Source organism: Chiloscyllium plagiosum, chromosome 3, assembly GCF_004010195.1.
Source record: "Chiloscyllium plagiosum isolate BGI_BamShark_2017 chromosome 3, ASM401019v2, whole genome shotgun sequence".
In the NCBI taxonomy this organism is placed as follows: domain Eukaryota; kingdom Metazoa; phylum Chordata; class Chondrichthyes; order Orectolobiformes; family Hemiscylliidae; genus Chiloscyllium; species Chiloscyllium plagiosum.
This window is the reverse complement of record NC_057712.1, coordinates 36,359,269-36,380,094: the sequence shown is the minus strand read 5'-3', so window position 1 is coordinate 36,380,094 and position 20,826 is coordinate 36,359,269. Positions and strand designations below refer to the sequence as shown.

At 41.8% G+C, this 20,826-nt stretch overlaps 1 protein-coding gene across 2 annotated transcripts in view; it reads right to left on the bottom strand.

Annotated features, from left to right (window-relative positions):
* The window catches only part of tbce (tubulin folding cofactor E), a 61,580-nt gene that overhangs the window by 28,739 nt on the left and 12,015 nt on the right, over window positions 1–20,826 (bottom strand). For both annotated transcript variants that reach the window (XM_043679874.1, XM_043679864.1), the window contains exons 2-8: window positions 19,348–19,490; window positions 15,424–15,508; window positions 14,032–14,214; window positions 8,029–8,117; window positions 3,767–3,866; window positions 567–669; window positions 417–493 (exon numbers count right to left, since the gene is read on the bottom strand). In XM_043679874.1, the coding sequence (XP_043535809.1) occupies window positions 417–493; window positions 567–669; window positions 3,767–3,866; window positions 8,029–8,117; window positions 14,032–14,214; window positions 15,424–15,508; window positions 19,348–19,453 (743 nt within the window). In that variant the 5' untranslated portion in view covers window positions 19,454–19,490. The remainder of the gene's footprint in view (window positions 1–416; window positions 494–566; window positions 670–3,766; window positions 3,867–8,028; window positions 8,118–14,031; window positions 14,215–15,423; window positions 15,509–19,347; window positions 19,491–20,826) is intronic.

Genomic DNA, 20,826 nt, shown 5'->3' with positions numbered 1-20,826 from the left:
AGAGATTAAATATGCAGACAATAAAAAGAAAATCTAAATATCAGTTACAGATAAAACTAGCAGCAATACACAGGTGTGCATTCAATTCTTAGATTCAATAGTTGAAATATTAAGATTTAGACACATGGTGATAGACATTCAAAAGAAAATTATGAACCAAAATCTAACGTTAACAAAGAAGAAAATAATTCAAAGTCCTGTCTAAACTGATTGGTTTGGTCAGAGTATCATACTCCTATTTGGTCCAATTACCTGTACTTTTAATGACACCCAATCAACTTGGAGGAGGTAAAGTGGAAAAAAGCCAAAAACCTTTGAGTAATTGATTGCTTGTACGTGGCTCACAGCTATCACTGTGAGGCATTTCATGGTGTAATCTTGGTTAATGCTGAAAGTGGACTAATAATTAGCTTTACCTTTCTAACTCAGAAATAGCATTAGATGCGAAGTGGGCCCTTTCAAGCACAGGCCACATTGGGGCACATTCCAGAACCTGCAAAGAGAACAGAGTCAGATATATGCCACATCACCTCATTTTGTTACAGAAAACAGAATGCCAGTGTTACCTGGGCCCACGTCAGTCCATTGTGTTGAATGGCTAATGCCTTCAGGTTGGCGAACGCATCGGACAGGGAGACTGGATTGGAAATAATAGCCAATTTGTTTTGACTGGTGAAACAAGACAGACAGAAAATTACATGAAAAGCAGCAGAAAAACACATTAGAAGCTCCTTTGGGAATCCTAATAGCTTAAGAAAAACTGGATCACTTAGCTGGCAAGAACAGTCATAAAACCAAGCACCTATTTACTTAGTTGATAGAATGCCGGTTTCAGCCAAATCATCTTATCACTTCGCTGAGAGATCATCACACCTGCACCCAAATCAGGAGAGATGGCAGTGAATACACCATAAGCTTATTTCATCAAGCCTTGCCTCGATCTCTGATTGCAGTCCAATTCCATGTAAGAAAATGGTCAAAACCTGTGTGAGTGGAAGACCGGACTTGCAGCTTTGTCCCTCAAGAAAACTACACTTGTGAGGGTCTGCACAAACTCATTCTGTCTCATAACCTTGTTCCAGACAATGTCTGACACAGAATATAAATCACAGACATAGGGCATTTAGTTCAACTGGTCAACATTGGCCTCCTCACAATCCTCTTTCCACCTCGCATCCCATCACCATAACCTTTTAAGCATTTACGCCACAGAGATAGGCTGGTAGTGGGCATAGAGGAGTTCTAGAGTCAAATATGTGGAGGTGCTGGCACTTTGTACAGCATGGAAACTAGTCCACACCGACCACATTCCCAAACTGAACTAGTCCTACCTGCCTGCGTTTGGCCCATATCCCTCCAAACTTTTCCTAATCATGAACTTATCCAAATGTCTTTTAAACATTCTAACTGTACGTGCATTCCACCACCTCCTCTGGTAATTCATTCCATGCACTACCCACTCTGTGTAAAAAAAAAAAATTGCCCTTGTGTCCTTTTTAAATCTTTCTTCTTTTGCCTTAAAAATATGTCCCCGAGTCTTGAAATCCCCCATCCTAGGGAAAAGACCTTTGCTATTCATCTTATCTATGCTCCTCATGATTTAATAAATCTCTATATATAAGAATTGGGAAAAAAGGTAGACCAAATGGCAGAGGACCCTGGCATGCAAAGTCAAACATGTATGAAATGAGTTTGAAAGTTACAGGGCAGCTTGGATCACTGCTGCACCGACTCATCTGTCACTCTGAGCACTCAGGTCACGATAAAAGCATGTACCATTGCAGGTTACGATGCTGCAGATGTTACCCAGAGAAAGAGAGGCATTTTTCCCTTTGCCAGCAGGCTCTTAGGTTAATAGTGTGGGGAGAAAGACTTTCTAAGCATGAAATGAAACTCATTATCTAATCCAAAATTGGTTGCGAATCTGACTTAATGCTGGAAATAAAACCAAGCTCTTTTCAAAAAATTATGAAAATACATTGAGACATCTGATGTAACATTGCAGAGCCTCAGGTGCTGAAACTGAGAATGAGTATCTTTTGAGCTACAATTACATAATCTGTCACAAACACAGAATTCATAAATTTATGATGTTCTAAGTATGTCTGGATAATTTAAGGTGAAACTGTAAGCTAATAAGGTAATAATGTCCACTTGAGAGGAGAGACAGGTCCACGATTTAAAGTCTCACCAGAAATACCTTTTGGAGTACTGCACAGGGGAGTGTCACCCCTAGATTATATACTCAGGATGTAACCTCACCATTTTGTGATTATCAAATAGATTAAAATGATAGCTCAAAGCTGATGTGAATACACCCATAACCATAGAATTGTTTCATAAAATAGATTTCAATGCACACGTGTACATTAGCTTCATAAAATTTGAAAGTACCTTCATAGGAAACAAATAGATGTTGTTGATCATTTACGTTCAAGATTGAAAATGTTTACATTGCCACTGGGCAGAAGCACAACTGAACATATTAGTCAACCTAATAAGGTTGAGATGTCTTACACTGATGATGGACAAAAGTTTGGACAACACTGGATGGACAGCATTCAATTAATAATAACATCGGAACAGGAGTTGGGTTTTCAGGCCCTTAAACCTGCTCTACTATTCAATTAGATTATGGCCAATCCATATCTTAATTTCATTAATCCACCTGGACTCCAGAAATCTTCACAACCTTATCTTACGAAAAAAATCTTACACTTCTCAACAGCTTTTGGGGGAAGAGAGAGGGTATTAGATTTCCACAATCCTTTGTCTGAGGAAATGCTTCTTGACACCTTACTGGATGGTCAAGGTCTAGTTTTAAGGCTATTTATCCTTTCATGATCCATCATACAAGTGACCTTTGAGGACGACAGATCAGAATCCCAAAGTATTTGCAAACTTTAATTCCAAAATGTAATTTTTTAAATATAACTGCTCCAACCAAAAGATGTAAATTCAGTGACTATTTGGCAAAGTATCAGGAATATACAGTAAAATGGGGTTAAACGACTCCAAGCCCTGGTCTGTGTGTAGTGGCCTGATGTATTAGTTGTGGTAGTGTGTCGTGAAGGTCACAGTTTGAGAACATCTATCAAACACCCCTACATTGTGGGTGAAGAGGAAAAAGCTCATTTGCTCTGAGTATTGCCAGTCAGCTACCATTGAGAGGGGCCAGGATCAAAGAACCTCAATCAACCTGAAAAGCCACATATCTTAAATTAACTGCCCAACCACCAGTGTCAACACTACTGGTACCATACCATGTAAATGCGGCAATGTTATACAATCTACTCTTATCGAACAACTCAGAATTGTCCATATATCTTTTATTTTTGGACACACTACTTATTACTAACCTGTGTGTGGTGTTCTTAATCTTTGTCATATTTAGTAACTAAAAAACTCACTTTTGTTCATTCAAGAAAGCCTGGTTAAATGGGATCCTTTTAAAAATTTAAGTTCATTTGGTTCTGGGAGGAGGGATCCACAAGGGAAGGAATCCATTTTTAAATTAAGATCCATTAAAACTTGGGAGCCTGACAATTTGGGATATCCTGTCTGGAACCATAACAGAGGATTGTTGCTGCAGACAGTTATGACATCTTAATCAGAAAAATTTCAGTTGGAATCAAATAATGCTTTATTTTCCTGCTATTATTGCTTTGCTTTGATAACATTGTTTCTTCCCCATCCCCCCACCCAAAATAAAATCAGTTTTATGTTATAAGACTTCTGAAATTATTAGCTTTCGTAGATTCCATACCTGAGATCAAGGTGTTCAAGTTTCCTCAACTGTCGAGTAATTTGCGCTACCTTATCCCAGGAAGCAAGCAGGTTTTTGGCCAAATCCAACTCTATAATATCTGAAAGAATATGGTGAAGGAAATGATTTGATAAACTACCCTAGCTGCAATCAAGGCATGATTCCCCAATCCTGCAATAGCAATACTGGAACCATCACCTGTGAAGCAATAATAAGTTGATCAACCAACCTCTTTAAGATAGGTATGAAGTGTGCCGGGGAAGATAAAGAAATAAGGAAAGAGCTTACATTTTTGCAATGTCTTTTAGAAAATTAACCTCAGGGTATTCAAATCACAGAGTCAGTAAACTACTTTTTGAAGTGCAGTCACTGTTGAAATGTAAGGAAACAAGGTATCCAATTTGGACATGGCAAGAGCCCACAATCAGCAACAAATTGCGAAATTGAAAAGGCAATCTAACTTCACAAAATTATCAAAGCACTTAGATCAAAGATCTCAGATAGCTTCTGTACTTTTGACAGTGATTAGCTGACTAGACCAGACCCCAGAGTAACAGCAGGCCTACTGCAGTTGTAGGAGAAAGTGCACACTGCAGATGCTGAGGATCAGAGTCAGAGTGTGGTTCTGGAAAAGCACAGCCGGTCAGGCAGAATCCAAGGAGAAGGAGAATCGACATTTCGGGCATTAGCCTTTCCTGATGAAGGGCTTAGGCCCGAAACGTCGATTCGCCTTCTCCTTGGATGCTGCCTGACTGGCTATGCTTTTCTAGCACCACATTCTTCGATTACTGCAGTTGTGTACTGCAGAACAAAAACAAACATCATATCCAATTGCTCCATCTGCTGGTTAAAACAATAAGTCCTGGTCAACATGTGTCCCACACCTCTTCCCTCACCTCTATCCAAGGCCCTAAAGGAGCCTTCCATATCCATCAAAATTTTACCTGCACATCCACTAAAATCATTTATTGTATCCGTTGCTCCCGATGCGGTCTCCTCTACATTGGGGAGACTGGGCGCCTCCTAGCAGAGCGCCTTAGGGAACATCTCCGAGACACCCGAACCAATCAACCAAACCGCCCCGTGGCCCAACATTTCAACTCCCCCTCCCACTCTGCCGAGGACATGGAGGTCCTCCCTGACCTATCACCTTCATCTCCTCCCCCTCTCACCCATTGTACTCCATGCTACTCTCCCCCCACCCCCACCCTCCCCTAGCTTATCTCTCCATGCTTCAGGCTCTCTGCCTTTATTGCCCGAAACATCGATTTTGCTGAAGCTCCTCGATGCTGCCTGAATTGCTGTGCTCTTCCAGCACCATTGATCTAGAATCTGGTTTCCAGCATCTGCAGTCATTGTTTTTACCCTTCTCTCTGCCTACCTTTCATTGTCTTTCTGTGAGCACTGTGCCACACAGAGCCTCACTAAGCAACTGCTGATTCCACTGAAGCTTGACAGTGAACCATTTGGATCAGTTCCCAGAAACCTGATGCAGCTTGGAGGTTAGGTGCAATTCCTGAGAATTGCCTGAGATGGAGCTCTAACCAGAGTTTGTATGTTACCAAAGGGAACGAAATGTCAAGTAGTCTCAACTTGGCTGAGTGAAGACTTTCCAATATCTTTAAAAACCTGTGAAGGTTTAATTAGAGGCAAAGAAACCTTAATCTGAACAAACTATGGCCACACCTTCAACTTCCTAAGTCTGAAACTCTGGAATTCCCTCCCTAAGCCTCTCTATCTTCCACTTCTCCTTGCAGGTATTCCATAAATCTAAAGATCTTAGACCAATCTTTTAATCAGTTATCCAAATATTTTGATAGGCGTCTCAATGGCACATTTTGTCCGAGAATACTCCTGTAAAATACTTGGGCGCATTTTATTATATTAAGGTCCAAATAAATGTAAGCTGTAACTGTTTAATGATAAAATTGGCTAAGTCAAGGTATAATAAAGTTTACAAACTTTTTCACAGCAATTTTAGTGCCTTTGGTGTCAATGAAGCTCTAGCTCTCCTCTCAATTGGGTACACATCCCATTCAAATGGACGGATGCAGCTCTCTCTCTCTCTCGTCCCATTCTTAGTTCAATGGTTAATTTGAGACATTATTGATAATAGCCCACAAGCATGTATGTACAGAGTCTTAATGAAGAGAAATTCACAAAACTTTGATCCCCATTTATGCTCTAATGCCAGCAACACTTCACCATATAAAGGAAAGGTGGTAAGGAAAAAAAACAGAACTGTAGACCGGTGAGCCTTACATCGGTGGTGGGAAAATTGTTGGAGGGAATCCTGAGGGACAGGATTTGCATGTATTTGGAAAGGCAAGGACTAATTAGGATCGTCAATGTGGCTTTATGTGTAGGAAATCATGGTTCATGAACTTGACTAAATTTTTTGAAGAGGTATTTTGAAGAAGATTGAAGGCAGAGCAGTGGATGTGATCCATATGGACTTCAGTAAGGTGTTTAACAAGATTCCTCATGGTAGACTGGTTAGCAAGGTTAGACCACACGGAATACAGGAAGAACTAGCTACTTAGATACAGAATTGGCTCGAAGGTAGAAGTCAGAGTGTGGTGTTGGTGGAGGATTGCTTTTTAGACTGGAGGCCTGTTTTCATAATTTATATAAATGATTTGGATGTGAACATAGGAGGTATGGTTAGCATGTTTGCAGGTGATACTAAAATTGGAAGAGTAGTGAACAGCAAAGGTTACCTCAGAATACAATAGGATCTTGATCAAGATGGGCCAAGGAATGGCAGACTGAGTTTAATTTAAATAAATGTGAGGTGCTGCATTTTGGATAGGCAAATCAGAGCAGGACTTATACTCTTAATGGTAACGTCCTGGGGACTGTTGCTGAACAAAGAGACCTTGGAGTGCAGGTTCACAGTTCTTTGAGAGTGGAGTCACAGATAGATAGGATAGTGAAGAAGGCAGTTGATATGCCTGCCTGTATTGGTCAGAGTATTGAGTACAGAAGCAGAGAGATCATGTTGTGGCTGTACAGGACATTGTTTAGGCTACTATTGGAACATTGCATGCAATTCTGGTCTCCCTACTAGAGGAAGGATGTTGTGAAACTTGAAAGGGTTCAGAAATCTTTACAAGGATGTTGCCAGGGTCAGAAGGCTTGATCTACAGCAAGAGGCGGAATAGACTAGGAATATTTTCTCTGGAGCAACAGAAACTGAGGCGTGACCTTATAAAGGTTTATAAAATCTTGAAGGGCATGGATTGGGTAAACATGGTTGGGGTAAAAATGTCTTTTCTCCAGAGTGGGGAAGTTGAAAACTAGAGGGCATAGGTTAAGGTGCAGGTAGAAAGATATTAAAGGGCCTAAAAGGGAACTTTATCATACAGAAGGTGGTGCATGTATGAAATGAGCTACCAAAGGACGTGCTGGAGGCTGATACAATTACTACACTTACAAGACATCTGGATGGGTATATGAATAGGAAGGGTTTCGAGGGATATGACCCAAATGCTGGCAAATGGGACTAGATTTATTCAGTTGGACCGAAGAGTCTGTTTCTGTGCTGTATTTCACTATGACTCTATAACTCAGGCACACAATAAGCTGATCCAAGCCTTCACCTCAATTATCGGCAAGAGGTATTCCAGTCTATTTTAAGGCTTCATATACCTGCATCATGTATGCTGTATATCAAGGTGCTAATTTACAAGGGCTTGCAATAATTAAAATTTTTTTTGTTTGAAAAGTTGCTGCATAGAGTGTACAGTGCAAAAATAGCCATTTGGTTGAATGGGTCCGAGTTACATACCTAGCCTTTCCCCAACTACTGCATCTAACACCATCAACACAATATTCTGTGTCGTTACTATTCATGAGTTTATTCAGCTTCCCCATAAATACATCTATGCTATTCACTCTGTGTGAACTCTACATTTCAATCACTCTCTAGGGAAAGAAGTTTCTCCTGAATTCTTAATTAATTGGATTTCCGATGACTGTTATACTTATTGCCCATGAGTTTGGAGTCCTATCCAAGCAAAAATCATCTTTTCTTCATCTATCCCAGTAAACCCTTCTATAAAGACCTCTATCAAATCCAAACCAAAATCAAAACCGAAGAAAAGCCACATGCATCCAGTCATGAAACTCCAGCCATCATGATACAAGCTGAAGACCCCATAAGTAGCTCAGAAATATTATTTTTGCACACTTCCTTTTCTAACAGACAATACATAATGTTCCTTTAAATCAGCAGTGCTAAATGAATATTGTAAGGATACTTGGGCAGACTTCTGAGATCTCCTCCTCTTCTTTGACGTGGCTGACTTGACACCCACTGACTGAAACAACCAACAATGCATCAAACCACCTGTATGCAGACAGAAAATTGGATATTGTTAGAGCTGCCACTGACCTACAATAGGGAGCTCCTGTGAAAAATACTCAATTTCAATTCAATGACATTTTACTGTGTGAAAAACAGCTTAAAAGATGAATAACCATATCCCATATTTCTTGTCATTTTGGTCTTCTGGTGTGGACACAGATGATTCATATTAAGAGTATACATGGTGCAATTATAAAATTTAACTTTTACCTATGCACATTTATTTAATGGTTACTTCCTATAACCAGACTGGTCTGCTTTTGGAGCAATTGGGTATTCCCAGTGACAGATTATTCTTAATATGACAGCTACTGGGATGGATCTAAACAGACAACATGACTGCAGCTCTGTGGTTTAAAATACAGCTATCCTCATTCATTCTCTCACTCAGAATATAGTGCAGTGAAAACCATAGATATACAGTCAATAATGGATAGGAAATCCAGCCTGACCAACACATCTGCATAACAATACAATTGACTGTCAGAAAGGGTGAAAAATGCAGATTAAAAATCCAGGCCACTTAATGAAAAAGAAAATCTAATTGTGCATTTAGCATCCTTTCCAAAATCTGCAGCGCTTCAATCCCAGTTAGATGCTGGGCAACAGATTCTTTGACACCAACAGATTCAACAGCCTATTCCATATGGATGGACCTATGATCTATGCCTATTTAGAACAGAAGGGAGAATAAAGCAATACCTTTGAGCCCTTATGGTTTAATGTAGGAGGAACCAACTCCATCTGGTGCCCACCTGGTAACTCAGTATGGGATAAGTACAGGTCTCAGGTAATCCTTAACAGAGTGGAACAGACGGCCAACTTTTGGCCATCCTCATGGCAAAGGAGGGTGGGTGTCCAGCTCAGATAACCTGGTAGGGGTGAGAAGACCATCAGAAATAGGAACAGGAGTAGGCCATTTGGCCTCTTGAGTCTGCTCTACCATGGCTGATCCAACATTTCTTATCCCTACTTTCCTGCCTTTACCTCTAACCCTTGATTTCCCCAACCAAATCTTATAGAATCCCCACAGTGTGGAAACAGGCTCTTTGGCCCAACAAGTCCACATTGACCTTCCGAAGATTATCCCACCCAATCATTCCCCATTACCCTATATTTATCCCTGACTAGTGCACCCAACCTACACACCCCGAACACCATGGGCAATCTAACACGGCCAATTCACCTAACCTGCACATCTTTGGATTGTGGGAGGAAACCCGCGCAGACACTGGGAGAATGTGCAAACTCCACAAAGGCAGTCGCCCGAGACTGGAATCTAATCTGGGTCCCTGGCGCTGTGAGGCAGCGGTGCTGAGCCACCCTGCCACCCATTCAAAAATCCATGCCGTAGCAATCAAAAATCTATCTACCTCAGCCTTAATTATAAACAAGGACTCTAACCCCACAGCTCTCTGTGGCAAGGAGTCTTAAAGACTCGCAACCTTTTGAGAGAATTCTCCTCATCTTGGTCTTTAATTGGCATCTCTTTATTCTGAGCCTGTGCCCTGTATAGTTGTGAAATATGGGCACTGCATGGTTAAATTTCTAAACTAAATATTTCTAGAATCTTCCATTTCCTAGGCTCTCCCATGAAGGGAAGCATCCTCTCAGTATTTACCCTGATTCTTAATGCCTCTTAAGAATCCTATTTTTCAGTGAGATCACCTCTCATTCTTCTAAACTCCAGTGAGTAGAGTCTCAACCTGTTCAGCCTTTGCCTGTAAGTCAAACCCTCTATCCCAGGGAGCATCCCAGTGAACTTTCTCTGAATGTCCTCCAATGGAATGATATCTTAATTAAGGGGCTCAAAACTGCTCTCAAAAATCCAGATGTGGTCTCACTAACACCTTGTATAGTTACAGCAAGACTCTTATACTTCAACTCCCTTGAATAAGGGCCAACGTTCCAGTAACTTTCCTGATTACCCACCGCACCTGCGTGCTAGCTTTCAATGTCTCATGTACAAGTACCCACAAGTTCCACTGTGTTGTGGCTTTCTGCAATTTTTCTTGATTTACAATTCTTGTATTCTCTTCCAAAATGAACAACTTCACATTTTCCCACATTACATTCCATTTGCCAACTGTTTGCCCATTTACGAACATATCAAAATCTGGATGTTAAGTTAGCTCGCTGAGCTGGAAGGTTTATTTTCAGAAGTTTCGTCACCATGACTAGGTAACATCATCAGTGAGAGTCTCTCGTGAAGTACTGCTGGTATGTCCCGCCTCTCTATTTATAGGTCTTGGTTTCTTAAGGTGGGTGATGTCATTTCTGGTTCTTTTTACCCAAGGAAAGGTAGATCGATTTAGATCCTTTGAGTTTATTGATGGAATTCTGGTTAGAATGCCAGGCCTCTACTGTCAAAATCTCTTTCTGCAAACTTTGTATCCATTTTGCAACCTGCCTTTCCACCTATTTTTGTTTCACCTGCAATTTTGTCTCTCGTACATTCCATTCCTTCCTCTAGTCTTTAATATATATGACAAATAGTTTTGGTCCCAGCACTGATCCCTGTGGAAGTATTATTTGTAATACTTATGGAAGGTGCATTTCCAACATGACTGTGCACCTCAGAATACACTGAGTTACCATCCCTCATCTGCTTCAACAATTCAAGGCCTTAAGCTGTTCCATTCTGCCACAGCACAAGCTGAAATGGTCTGTTATTACGTTTGGTTCATTTGATCTTGGTTTCCAGATTCAATGCAACAGTAGCTACAGTGACATTCTAATGTATTAATCCCATTTGAAAACAATTCCACAAATTGCAACTCATTTTATAGTGAATAACCAATTTCAGAGCAATGCTTGCTTTTAAAAATATATCAAACAGAGAGAATGGTTTATTACCTTGAGTTCAGCTGTTCCCCCCCCCCTTACATTTTACTGTCTTATTGTGTTATTACTATTTTGCTCCAAAATTTTAATCAGTATCTTAAATATATTATGAATTTATTTGTAGCCATAATTAAGACGGTTTGTTTATTCTGCTAAAGTGTTTGTAGAATATTAGAGTTCTGTAGATGATTATATTTATAATTATATCTAAATAACACAATCATCTGTACAGGGGGCAGGAGTGAGAAGTGTCTGAGGAGGATTCTGTGAGAAATCTACCTGCTCACTACAACTGAGAAGGGGATCGCAGAGGACACTGTGTCAAAGAACAGCTGAGAGAGTAAATGGTGTAGTTATGGTACATTTAAACTTGTAAAGCAGGGGAGTGGGTTGACTAATGAGCCTAGTTTTGGAAATACTAGTGAGGGCAAAAGAGAGAAGATAGAGAACGGGGAAAAGGAAATGAAGGAAGGCTTGTGTGTTGAAAATGAACAATGAAATGATGAGCGAGAAAGAGATAAGGGCAGGGTGAAATGCATGGAATATCATTAATTAAGTTGGTGAACTGGAAGCAGAAATTGCTCGAGGGAGATATAACCTAGTAGTAGTGACAGAAACATGGCTTAAGCCAGAGCTGAACTGAATACTTAACATCTGGAGTTTTGGGCAGAAACAGGAAGAGTTAAAAAAAAAGAGGTGTAGTAATTTTAGTCAAAGGTAGTATCATAGCCCTTGAATGAGAAGCAATTTCTGATTTAAAATGTATGACTGGATGTGAGAAACAAGAAGGGAGTAGTGGCCTTGTTGGGCATTTATTATAGACCCCCAATTTATAGAGGGAGTAGAAGAGAGCATTTGCAGTCAATTTTGGAAATCTGAGGTCCAATAGGGTTCTGATAGTTGATGATTCCAATTATCCTAGGGTAGACTAGGTAAAAGGTAGTGTGTGCTGCACAGAGTAGGAGAAATTCCTGCAAGTCTTACGAGGGAGAAAGCTGTGCTGATTCTGGTCCTTGGAAATCAGGTAGGCCAATTGGAGAATGTCACAATGAGGAGCATTTAGGAAATAGAGATCATAACATAATAAAGTTCAATGTTAAGTTGGAAAATGATAAAAATCAGTGAAGGATTAAAAATCCCAAACTGAAAAAGGGCATATTTTAGAGGTCATAGATTTGAACTGGAGCTGGTTAATTGGAAATCCATTTAAATAGTGGATGAAAAATGGGAGACTTTCAAAAGAGGGATGACTAGGTCTCAAACTAAGTACATACCTATGAGAAATAAATATGTGGTACCCAAAGCTGGAGTACCTGGATGCCTAAGGATATTGATGAGAAAATAAGGAAGAAAAAGGAGGCACATGATGAGTACTGGAATAATATTAACAATAGAAATCAGGACAAGTATGTCAAATGCAGGACACAGGCAAAGGCTGGAAAAAGGAAGGCTAAGAGGAAGCATAATGAAAGGATGGTAGATTGATTAGATTAGATTAGATTAGATTAGATTAGATTACTTACAGTGTGGAAACAGGCCCTTCGGCCCAACAAGTCCCCGGAGCACCCGGAGGAAACCCACGCAGACACGGGGAGAATGTGCAAACTCCACACAGTCAGTCGCCTGAGTCGGGAATTGAACCCGGGTCTCTGGCGCTGTGAGGCAGCAGTGCTAACCACTGTGCCACCATGCCACCCAAAGCAACTAAAGCAAACCGTAAAATGTTCGCCACCCAAAGCAACTAAAGCAAACCGTAAAATGTTCTTCAGACATATTAATGACCAGGAGAATCGACGTTTCGGGCATAAGCCCTTCTTCAGGAAACGTCCCGAAACGTCGATTCTCCTGTTTCTTGGATGCTGCCGGACCTGCTGCGCTTTTCCAGCAACACATTTTCAGCTCTGATCTCCATCATCTGCAGTCCTCACTTTCTCCTCAGACATATTAATGATAAAAGATTAGTTAAGGATAGAGCGATGGCCTATAAGGAACATGCAAGGATAAGCTGCTCACTCAAGCAAAGGATATGGCAGAGGTATTAAATGATTACTTCACTTCTACCTTAACAAATTAGAAAATAATGACAATGGCCGAATTGAAAATGTGGGTGTTGAGCAACTGAGCAGTATAGTGACAGAAAAAGTAGAGGTGCTAAAAAAGCTGGCAGCAATTGATGTAGAGAAGTCACCAGGTCTGGATAGGATGTATCCTGGAATGCTGAGAGGTAAGGGAGAAATTTGCAGAGTCATGGACAGAAATTTAACAGGCATCTTTGAAGGCAGGATTTGTGTTGAGCTTATTAATTCTAAAAATATTCAATATAAAGTTACTTGTAACACGAGGATGGCACCATTTAGTTCATCAAGTCCATGCTGGCTGACCAGTCAGTCCCATCCTTCTGCTCGATCCCCATAGCCCAGAGGCTTTATAGCCTTCAAGTGCACATCTAATTTCCTTTTGAAATCATTGTTTTTACTTCCACCACCTCCTATGAAGTAGCAGGTTCCTCCCAGTTGCTGCATTAAAACAAATGCTCCTCATATTCTCTTGTTCAAGACCTTACATTTGAAACTCTTTGTCCTTACTAATCAGCTAATTAGAACGGCTCTTCTTTCTCTGTCTTGTCTAAGCTCATCATAATCTTGTACACCTGCATCAAATCTCCTTTGCTCCAAAGGAGAACAAACCCAGATTAAAATAAAAGCCATTTTGCTGGTAAGGGAGAGAGGACATGATTTGATACCAGGAGGTCTTGTTGTAGAACTCTGGCCATTTTTAATCAAAGTTGGCAATCCTAGTCTGCAAAGATGATGAAACAAAACAAGCTAAATTCATGTCTGGATAAAATAAAAAGGAAGTAAAGAATATGAATTGACATGACAGGAAAGGCAATGACAAGACATTAGTGAAAGCAAATTTCATCATATATATTTGTGAATGTTTTTCCTTCTTGTGTGAATGGTACATCATTTATTTTGAAGAATGGTGAGTCTTTCAAAGAGCCATGATAAACCACAGGGCCTCCTCCTGCTCTGTGCCATTCTGCAATTACCTTTGTTTCACATCTTGGCTTCCCAAGAATTCGATAGGTTTCTTGCCCCAGAGAAGCGGATTGCCTCGACAGTCCTGTATTCCTTGATTGCCCTCTTGGCCATAGCGGTCCCTCACTGCCGTGAGAAAATCGACTCCAAAGTTTGCTTTTTGAGGGCGAATGAACGAGCCACCTGTGGGATGACTGGGACAAAAATATGTACTTTTAGCCATTCCATTCCTTCCAAATCAGGATCCAGGGCTCACTCTGATTCTGAGCAATTCCCCATCTTCCCTCCCTCCCTTCCTTTCCCCTCAAAAAAAAGGGAAAGCAGTCAGGGCCTACAGCTTTTGGCCTGTAGCAGGTCAGGAGATGACAGCACTGAAGGGTGGAAAACAACAAGATTACACAGAGGAGAAGGAAAGAAGAGAGGTTCTTTGTTTTTACGTGATTACTAAAGGAAAAGGTTGTTATAAGTAGTCTGTTGAGGAATGATAACATCATTATGTTAATAGTAATCAAGAAAACAGAAGTTCAAACCCCACCATGGGCAGTATGTAAAATTGACTTCAGTTTAAGAATTGGAAATAAAAATGTGGTCTCACTAAGAGGTGTGAAGATGCTGAATTTTCATAAAGCTCAACAGGTTCATCAATGTCCCGTTAGGTGGGATACACGTCTGGACCTATATCTGACTCCAATTCATTATTCACTTCCCCCTCCCCCCAATCCCCCTTGCAGGACTTAACTGATACAGATGAGAAAATAGAATTGGCTTGTTTTGAGGTGAATGCCAATGCTACTTGCTGATAAGTGTAGCAGACTGAGCTCACACATCCTCTGAAAATCTTTCTCACCAGACAATCCCAGTCTCCAACTATCCAGAATGCAATGAGTGGCAGTGTGACATATGCCCTGTTAGAATGCAATCCACGAACAGGCTGGATATGGATTGTGACTTCAACTGAGAAAAAACACATACACATAATATTTGTGAAGTTAATTTATCAACTATTATTATTACCAGAGAGGGTTGGAACCTGATTGTTTATATCACAGTGCAAATTAATATCTTATGACTGGAAGTGGCTCCTGTGGGTCGATCCTAGTAAGATCAGTACCTTTGGGCACTGAAGGGTAGGGGTAAAACCGTAGGTCTGTATCCCATCACCTCTGAGCATTAAGGGGGACTGGATCTAATGTTCATATGTAAGCCAGTGCTTAGGTGCCGTAGAAAATGCTGAAATGTATAGATTTATACCCCAGTATGAATCAGAGGAACAGGTTTGGCAGTGGTCAGATTTCAAGTAACCTTTCCATTCTCTAGGTGTTGGAACATGAGATAGAGATTGAAAATAGATGCAGCTCACATAATTGTGGAAGAAGTTGAGCAGAGAGAAGAAATTCAAGTACCTGCACTGAAAATACTGCACTCCTTCATGTGTCCCATTGTGTTTTCCTCGTTCAGGATTGTCCCATTCTACTCCAAGCCAGATTCCTTGAAAACAAACAATGCACCTCTATCATTTGAACTTTATATTTCATCTGCCTGTCAAATCTTGTAACACATATTCTAATGGTTACTTGTCATGTCATCTAAAACTGTCACCTGTCCCAGAATTACTTCAGTAATCTCAGCAAGCACAATCAGTATGATAGGATCTCTATATTGCTGAGGTTAAAGCCAGCTCGCGGACACCTCCTCCTACTGCCCCCTTGACCATGACCCCACCTCCCACCCCAAACCATCATCTCCCAGACCATCCATAACCTCATCACCTCAGGGGAACTCCCATCCACCGCCTCCAACCTCATAGTCCCACAACCCGGCACCGCCCGTTTCTACCTCCTGCCCAAAATCCACAAACCTGACTGCCCCGGACGACCCATCGTCTCAGCCTGCTCCTGCCCAACCGAACTCATCTCGGCATACCTCGACACGGTCCTGACACCCTTAGTCCAAGAACTCCCCACCTACGTCCGTGACACCACCCACGCCCTCCACCTACTCCAGGATTTCCGCTTCCCCGGTCCCCAACCCCTCATCTTCACCATGGACATCCAGTCCCTGTACACCTCCATCCCCCATCACGAAGGACTCAAAGCACCCCGCTTCTTCCTTTCCCGCCGTACCACCCAGTACCCTTCCACCGACACCCTCCTTCGACTGACCGAACTGGTCCTCACCCTGAACAACTTATCTTTCCAATCCTCCCACTTTCTCCAAACAAAAGGAGTAGCCATGGGCACCCGCATGGACCCCAGCTATGCCTGCCTCTTCGTAGGGTATGTGGAACAATCCATCTTCCGCAACTACACTGGCCCCACCCCCCATCTTTTCCTCCGCTACATTGATGACTGTATCGGCGCTACCTCGTGCTCCCACGAGGAGGTTGAACAGTTCATCCACTACACTAACACCTTCCACCCCGACCTCAAATCCACCTGGACAGTCTCGGACTCCTCCCCCCCCTTCCTAGACCTTTCTGTTTCTATCTCAGGCGACCGAATCAACACGGACATCTACTACAAACCTACCGACTCCCACAGCTACCTGGACTACACCTCCTCCCATCCTGCCCCCTGTAAAAACGCCATCCCATTCACCCAATTCCTTCGTCTCCGCCGCATCTGCTCCCAGGAGGACCAGTTCAAAATACGTACAACACAGATGGCCTCCTTCTTCAAGGACCGCAATTTCCCCCCCGACGTGGTCGACGGTGCCCTCCACCGCATCTCCTCCACTTCCCGCTCCTCCGCCCTTGAGCCCCGCCCCTCCAACCGCCACCAGGACAGAACCCCACTGGTCCTCACCTACCACCCCACCAATCTCCATGTACAGCGCATCATCCGCCGTCACTTCCGCCACCTCCAAACAGACCCCAGCACCAAGGATATATTTCCCTCCCCACCCCTATCAGCTCCAAGGACATGCAGGTCCTTGGCCTCCTCCATCGCCAGACCATGGCAACATGACTCCTGGAGGAACAGCGCCTCATCTTCCGCCTCGGAACCCTCCAACCACAAGGGATAACACGACGCCTGGAGGAAGAGCGACTCATCTTCCGCCTAGGAACCCTCCAGCCACAGGGGATGAATGCGGATTTCTCCAGCTTCATTTCCCCTCCCCCCACCTTTTCTCAGTCTGAACCCTCAGACTCAGCACCGCCTTCTTGACCTGCAATCTTCTTCCCGACCTCTCTGCCCTCTCCGGCCTATCACCCTCACCTTAACCTCCTTCCACCTATCACATTCCCAATGCCCCTCCCCCAAGTTCCTCCTCCCTACCTTTTATCGTAGCCTGCTTGGCACACCCTCCTCATTCCAGAAGAAGGGCTTATGCCCGAAACGTCGATTCTCCTGCTCCTTGGATGCTGCCTGACCTGCTGCGCTTTTCCAGCAACACATTTTTAAGCTCTGATCTCCAGCATCTGCAGTCCTCACTTTCTCCTACAATCAGTATGACTCTTCTTCAGAACTGAACGAGGCTGGAAATTGTGCTTTCTATTCTATTGATGGGGGAGTCGCTAACAGAACAGATGCTGAGGGTGTCCAGAGCAAAAGACAGAGGTGGTAATGATGGTAAAGGAGAAATAGGAATGCAAAATAGGTGTAAAATGATAGGTGTCTAAAGGAAAAAATGGGCCCACTTTCCCGCTGTTTCCCCCTTTTCTTCACTGACCTTTTCCAGAGACAGTGAATTCCTTCTCTCTTGACCCCATTTTAACTTTTCCTTTCTGGTCTCCCAGAATTCTAGTGAAATTGAGCATGACCCTCAAGGTTTCCTCGGCTTTTAGCAAGATTGAAATACTACCTCAGTGACCTTTTTATGTCCAAATGGTCTATCACAGGCATTGTGTTGGTGTCAACTGCATTAGGATGCTGGCTGGATGAGCTGAAATGGTAAGCTACTCGGACTGAATGTTTTAAATTTGACCTCAACTTTCAATATTCACGCAACCTCAGATTCCTTATGTTTTTATATATCATAGCCCCCTCCTCCTCCAGTTTTAATTTCCAAAAATATATCTCTGCTTCATAAAATGTTTTTTTAAACATACTGAATTCTCCTCTGACTTTTCATCTTCTTTTCCAATAGTTTGTTGGATTCCCTCTTTCAGGCACTGTTTCTCTACATTGTCCCATTCCATGGAACGCAATTATCCTTGAGGCTTCTTGGCTCTCAATACCTCCTATCAGTTCACACTCTCTTGCTTTCTAATTCAATCCTCTTTGATCCCAAATCTCAGCAGCTGCTCATTCCTTCCTGAGTCCAACATCCAAGGTCCTACAACTGAAGTGACCATCTAACACGGCCCGGTGAACACTATCTCTCCTTGACTAATAAATAGATAACAACAAGACATACAGTCTATGTAAACTCCATCTCCTGGTGTGTGTGCACGTGCACGTGCACACGTTTAAATAAACAACAATGTATCGAAAACATTTATGAAAAATATTGCCACCATTGTTCTCTACAGGAGAATGAAGATTCAAATCAAAACAGCTGTGCACATTAGATCAATTTGTAGAGTCTACGGTACAGTTTTTCTTTACCCAGTCAATGATGGAAAATTGAAATAATATTAACTTACATTGGTCCAAAGTATAAAAAGAAAGCACATGTATCTCTACAGGTATTCCAAGGTGCTTTAGAGTCAGTGAATTATCTTTTGTAGCAAGGTCACTGTTGTAATGTAGAAGACATAGGGGCCAATTTGTACACAACATTGTGATAACGAGCAACCAGTCTGTTTAAATTGGGTGGTTGAAGGATAAATATTGCACAGTACATGATGGAAAACTCTTATACTCTTCTTCAAAGTTTTTAAACTTCTAAGGTAGATGAAATCTCCACTGAATATAGCACTTTTGACAATGTAGCTTACTACTGCGCTGTGCGTGTCAGAATGGATCTCTTACTCACGCCTCTAAAGTTGAACTTGAACTCACAATCTTGAGTCTTCAAAATGGGAGAGTGTTATCCCCCTGAGCTACAGGTGACAGAGATAAAGTACCAACTGCACACCAATCTAATATCAAATGGAAATTACATTGGGAGTATTCTCACCATACAGACTGCTGCAATTTCAGAAGGAGGCTTACCACCACCATCTTGGGGTAAATAGGGATGAGCAACAGACATGGCCGTGCCAATGACACCTATACCCTACCAAAGAAGAAAGAAACCTTCACCAATTCTCAAACTTTTTGGGGTCAAGTCCAGGAACTCCTCCTTCCAGTGATTGAATAATACAAAGAGAACTTTTCTTCAATGTGAGAATTACCTTAACAAGCATGAATAGAATCAGAAAGATTGTTATTTAACTATACCAGGTGCTGATGGGACCGTTCCTACAAAGCGCACAGTTCCGTATTCGTCCCGATAAATGATTCTTCTGCCCACAGCATCACAAGGCACACTGTCACTCTGTGTCATGTTTGAGATATTTCAATCTCTAACGGCTCGTCCAAATCTGAACAGAAATTGAAAAGAGATATATCAGATTATCCCCACAATATATGACTGTGCTGAGCTAAATCTGATAGAATTGGCAGGTTTCTGCACACATTATCCTCTCTCCTAACTTCTGCAACTTCCCTTAGGCTCAAAGAATCATCTGAACAATATCATTCCATCATTAAAACCTGTGGTAGCTCTTTGAAAGAATTATCCAAAGTGGAACATGGAAATTATAGTCCAATTAGTCCCTCAGGCCTATTCCACCATTCGCAGAGATCAAGCTAAATTGTGACCCAACTGCGTTCATCCGTTTTCCTTTAATACATTTGGAAACAAGATGTTCAATTTGAGATTTAAAATTAACTGAGCTGCCATCAATTGTTTTATGGAAGGGAACTCCTAACATTTACAATGCTTTGTGTGCAGACATTTTCTTAATTTCACTTCTGAAAGGTCTGGCTCCAACTTGTAGACGATGTCCCTTGTCCTCAATATCCCAGCCAGCAGAAACAGTCTCTGTCCATTTATCTAATTAATTCCCCTTAATATTTGAAAACTGATTAAATAATCCTTTAAAGTTCTAAATTTCAGAGAGGACAGGAAAATGGGAACATTCAACCCCTCAGCCTTTTCTGCGGTTCAGTGAGATTACATCTGATCTTTGGCCAAACTCCATACATCTGCCTTTGGCCCATATCCCTTAAGACCTTTGCTTCACAAAAAATATCGATCTCAAATTTAAAGTTAACAACTGGTCCAGTATCCACCGCCATTTGTGGAAGATAGTCCTAAACATCTTTGATTTGATTTATTATTGTCACATGTACCTAGGTGCAATGAAAAGTTTTGTTTTGCTTGCAGTACAGGCAGATCATACCATACAAAGTGCATTGGGGTAATAGAACAGAGAGAGGAATACAATGTTACAGCTGCAGAGAAGGTGCACAGAGAGAGATTAACATTAAATTGAAAATTTAAGAGGTCCATTCAGAAGTCTAATCACAGGGGGAAGAATCTGTTCTTGAATCTGTTGCTACCTGTGTTTCAGCTTTTATATTTTCTGTTTGACGGAAGAAGTTGGAAGGGATTATAACTGGAATGGGAGGGGTCTTTGATATGTTGGCTGTCTACCCAAGGTAGAAAGAAGTATAGATGGAATCAGTGCATGGAAGGTTGGATTCTGTGATGCACTGGGCTGTATTCTCAACTCTCTGTAATTTCTTATGGGCCCTGGGCAGAACAGGCTGTGATGCATCCGGTAGAATACTTTCTATGGTGCATCTATAAAAATTGGTAAGAGTCTTTGTGAACTTGCTGCCGTGTGTGTGTAGAAGTGCTTCCTAATGTCT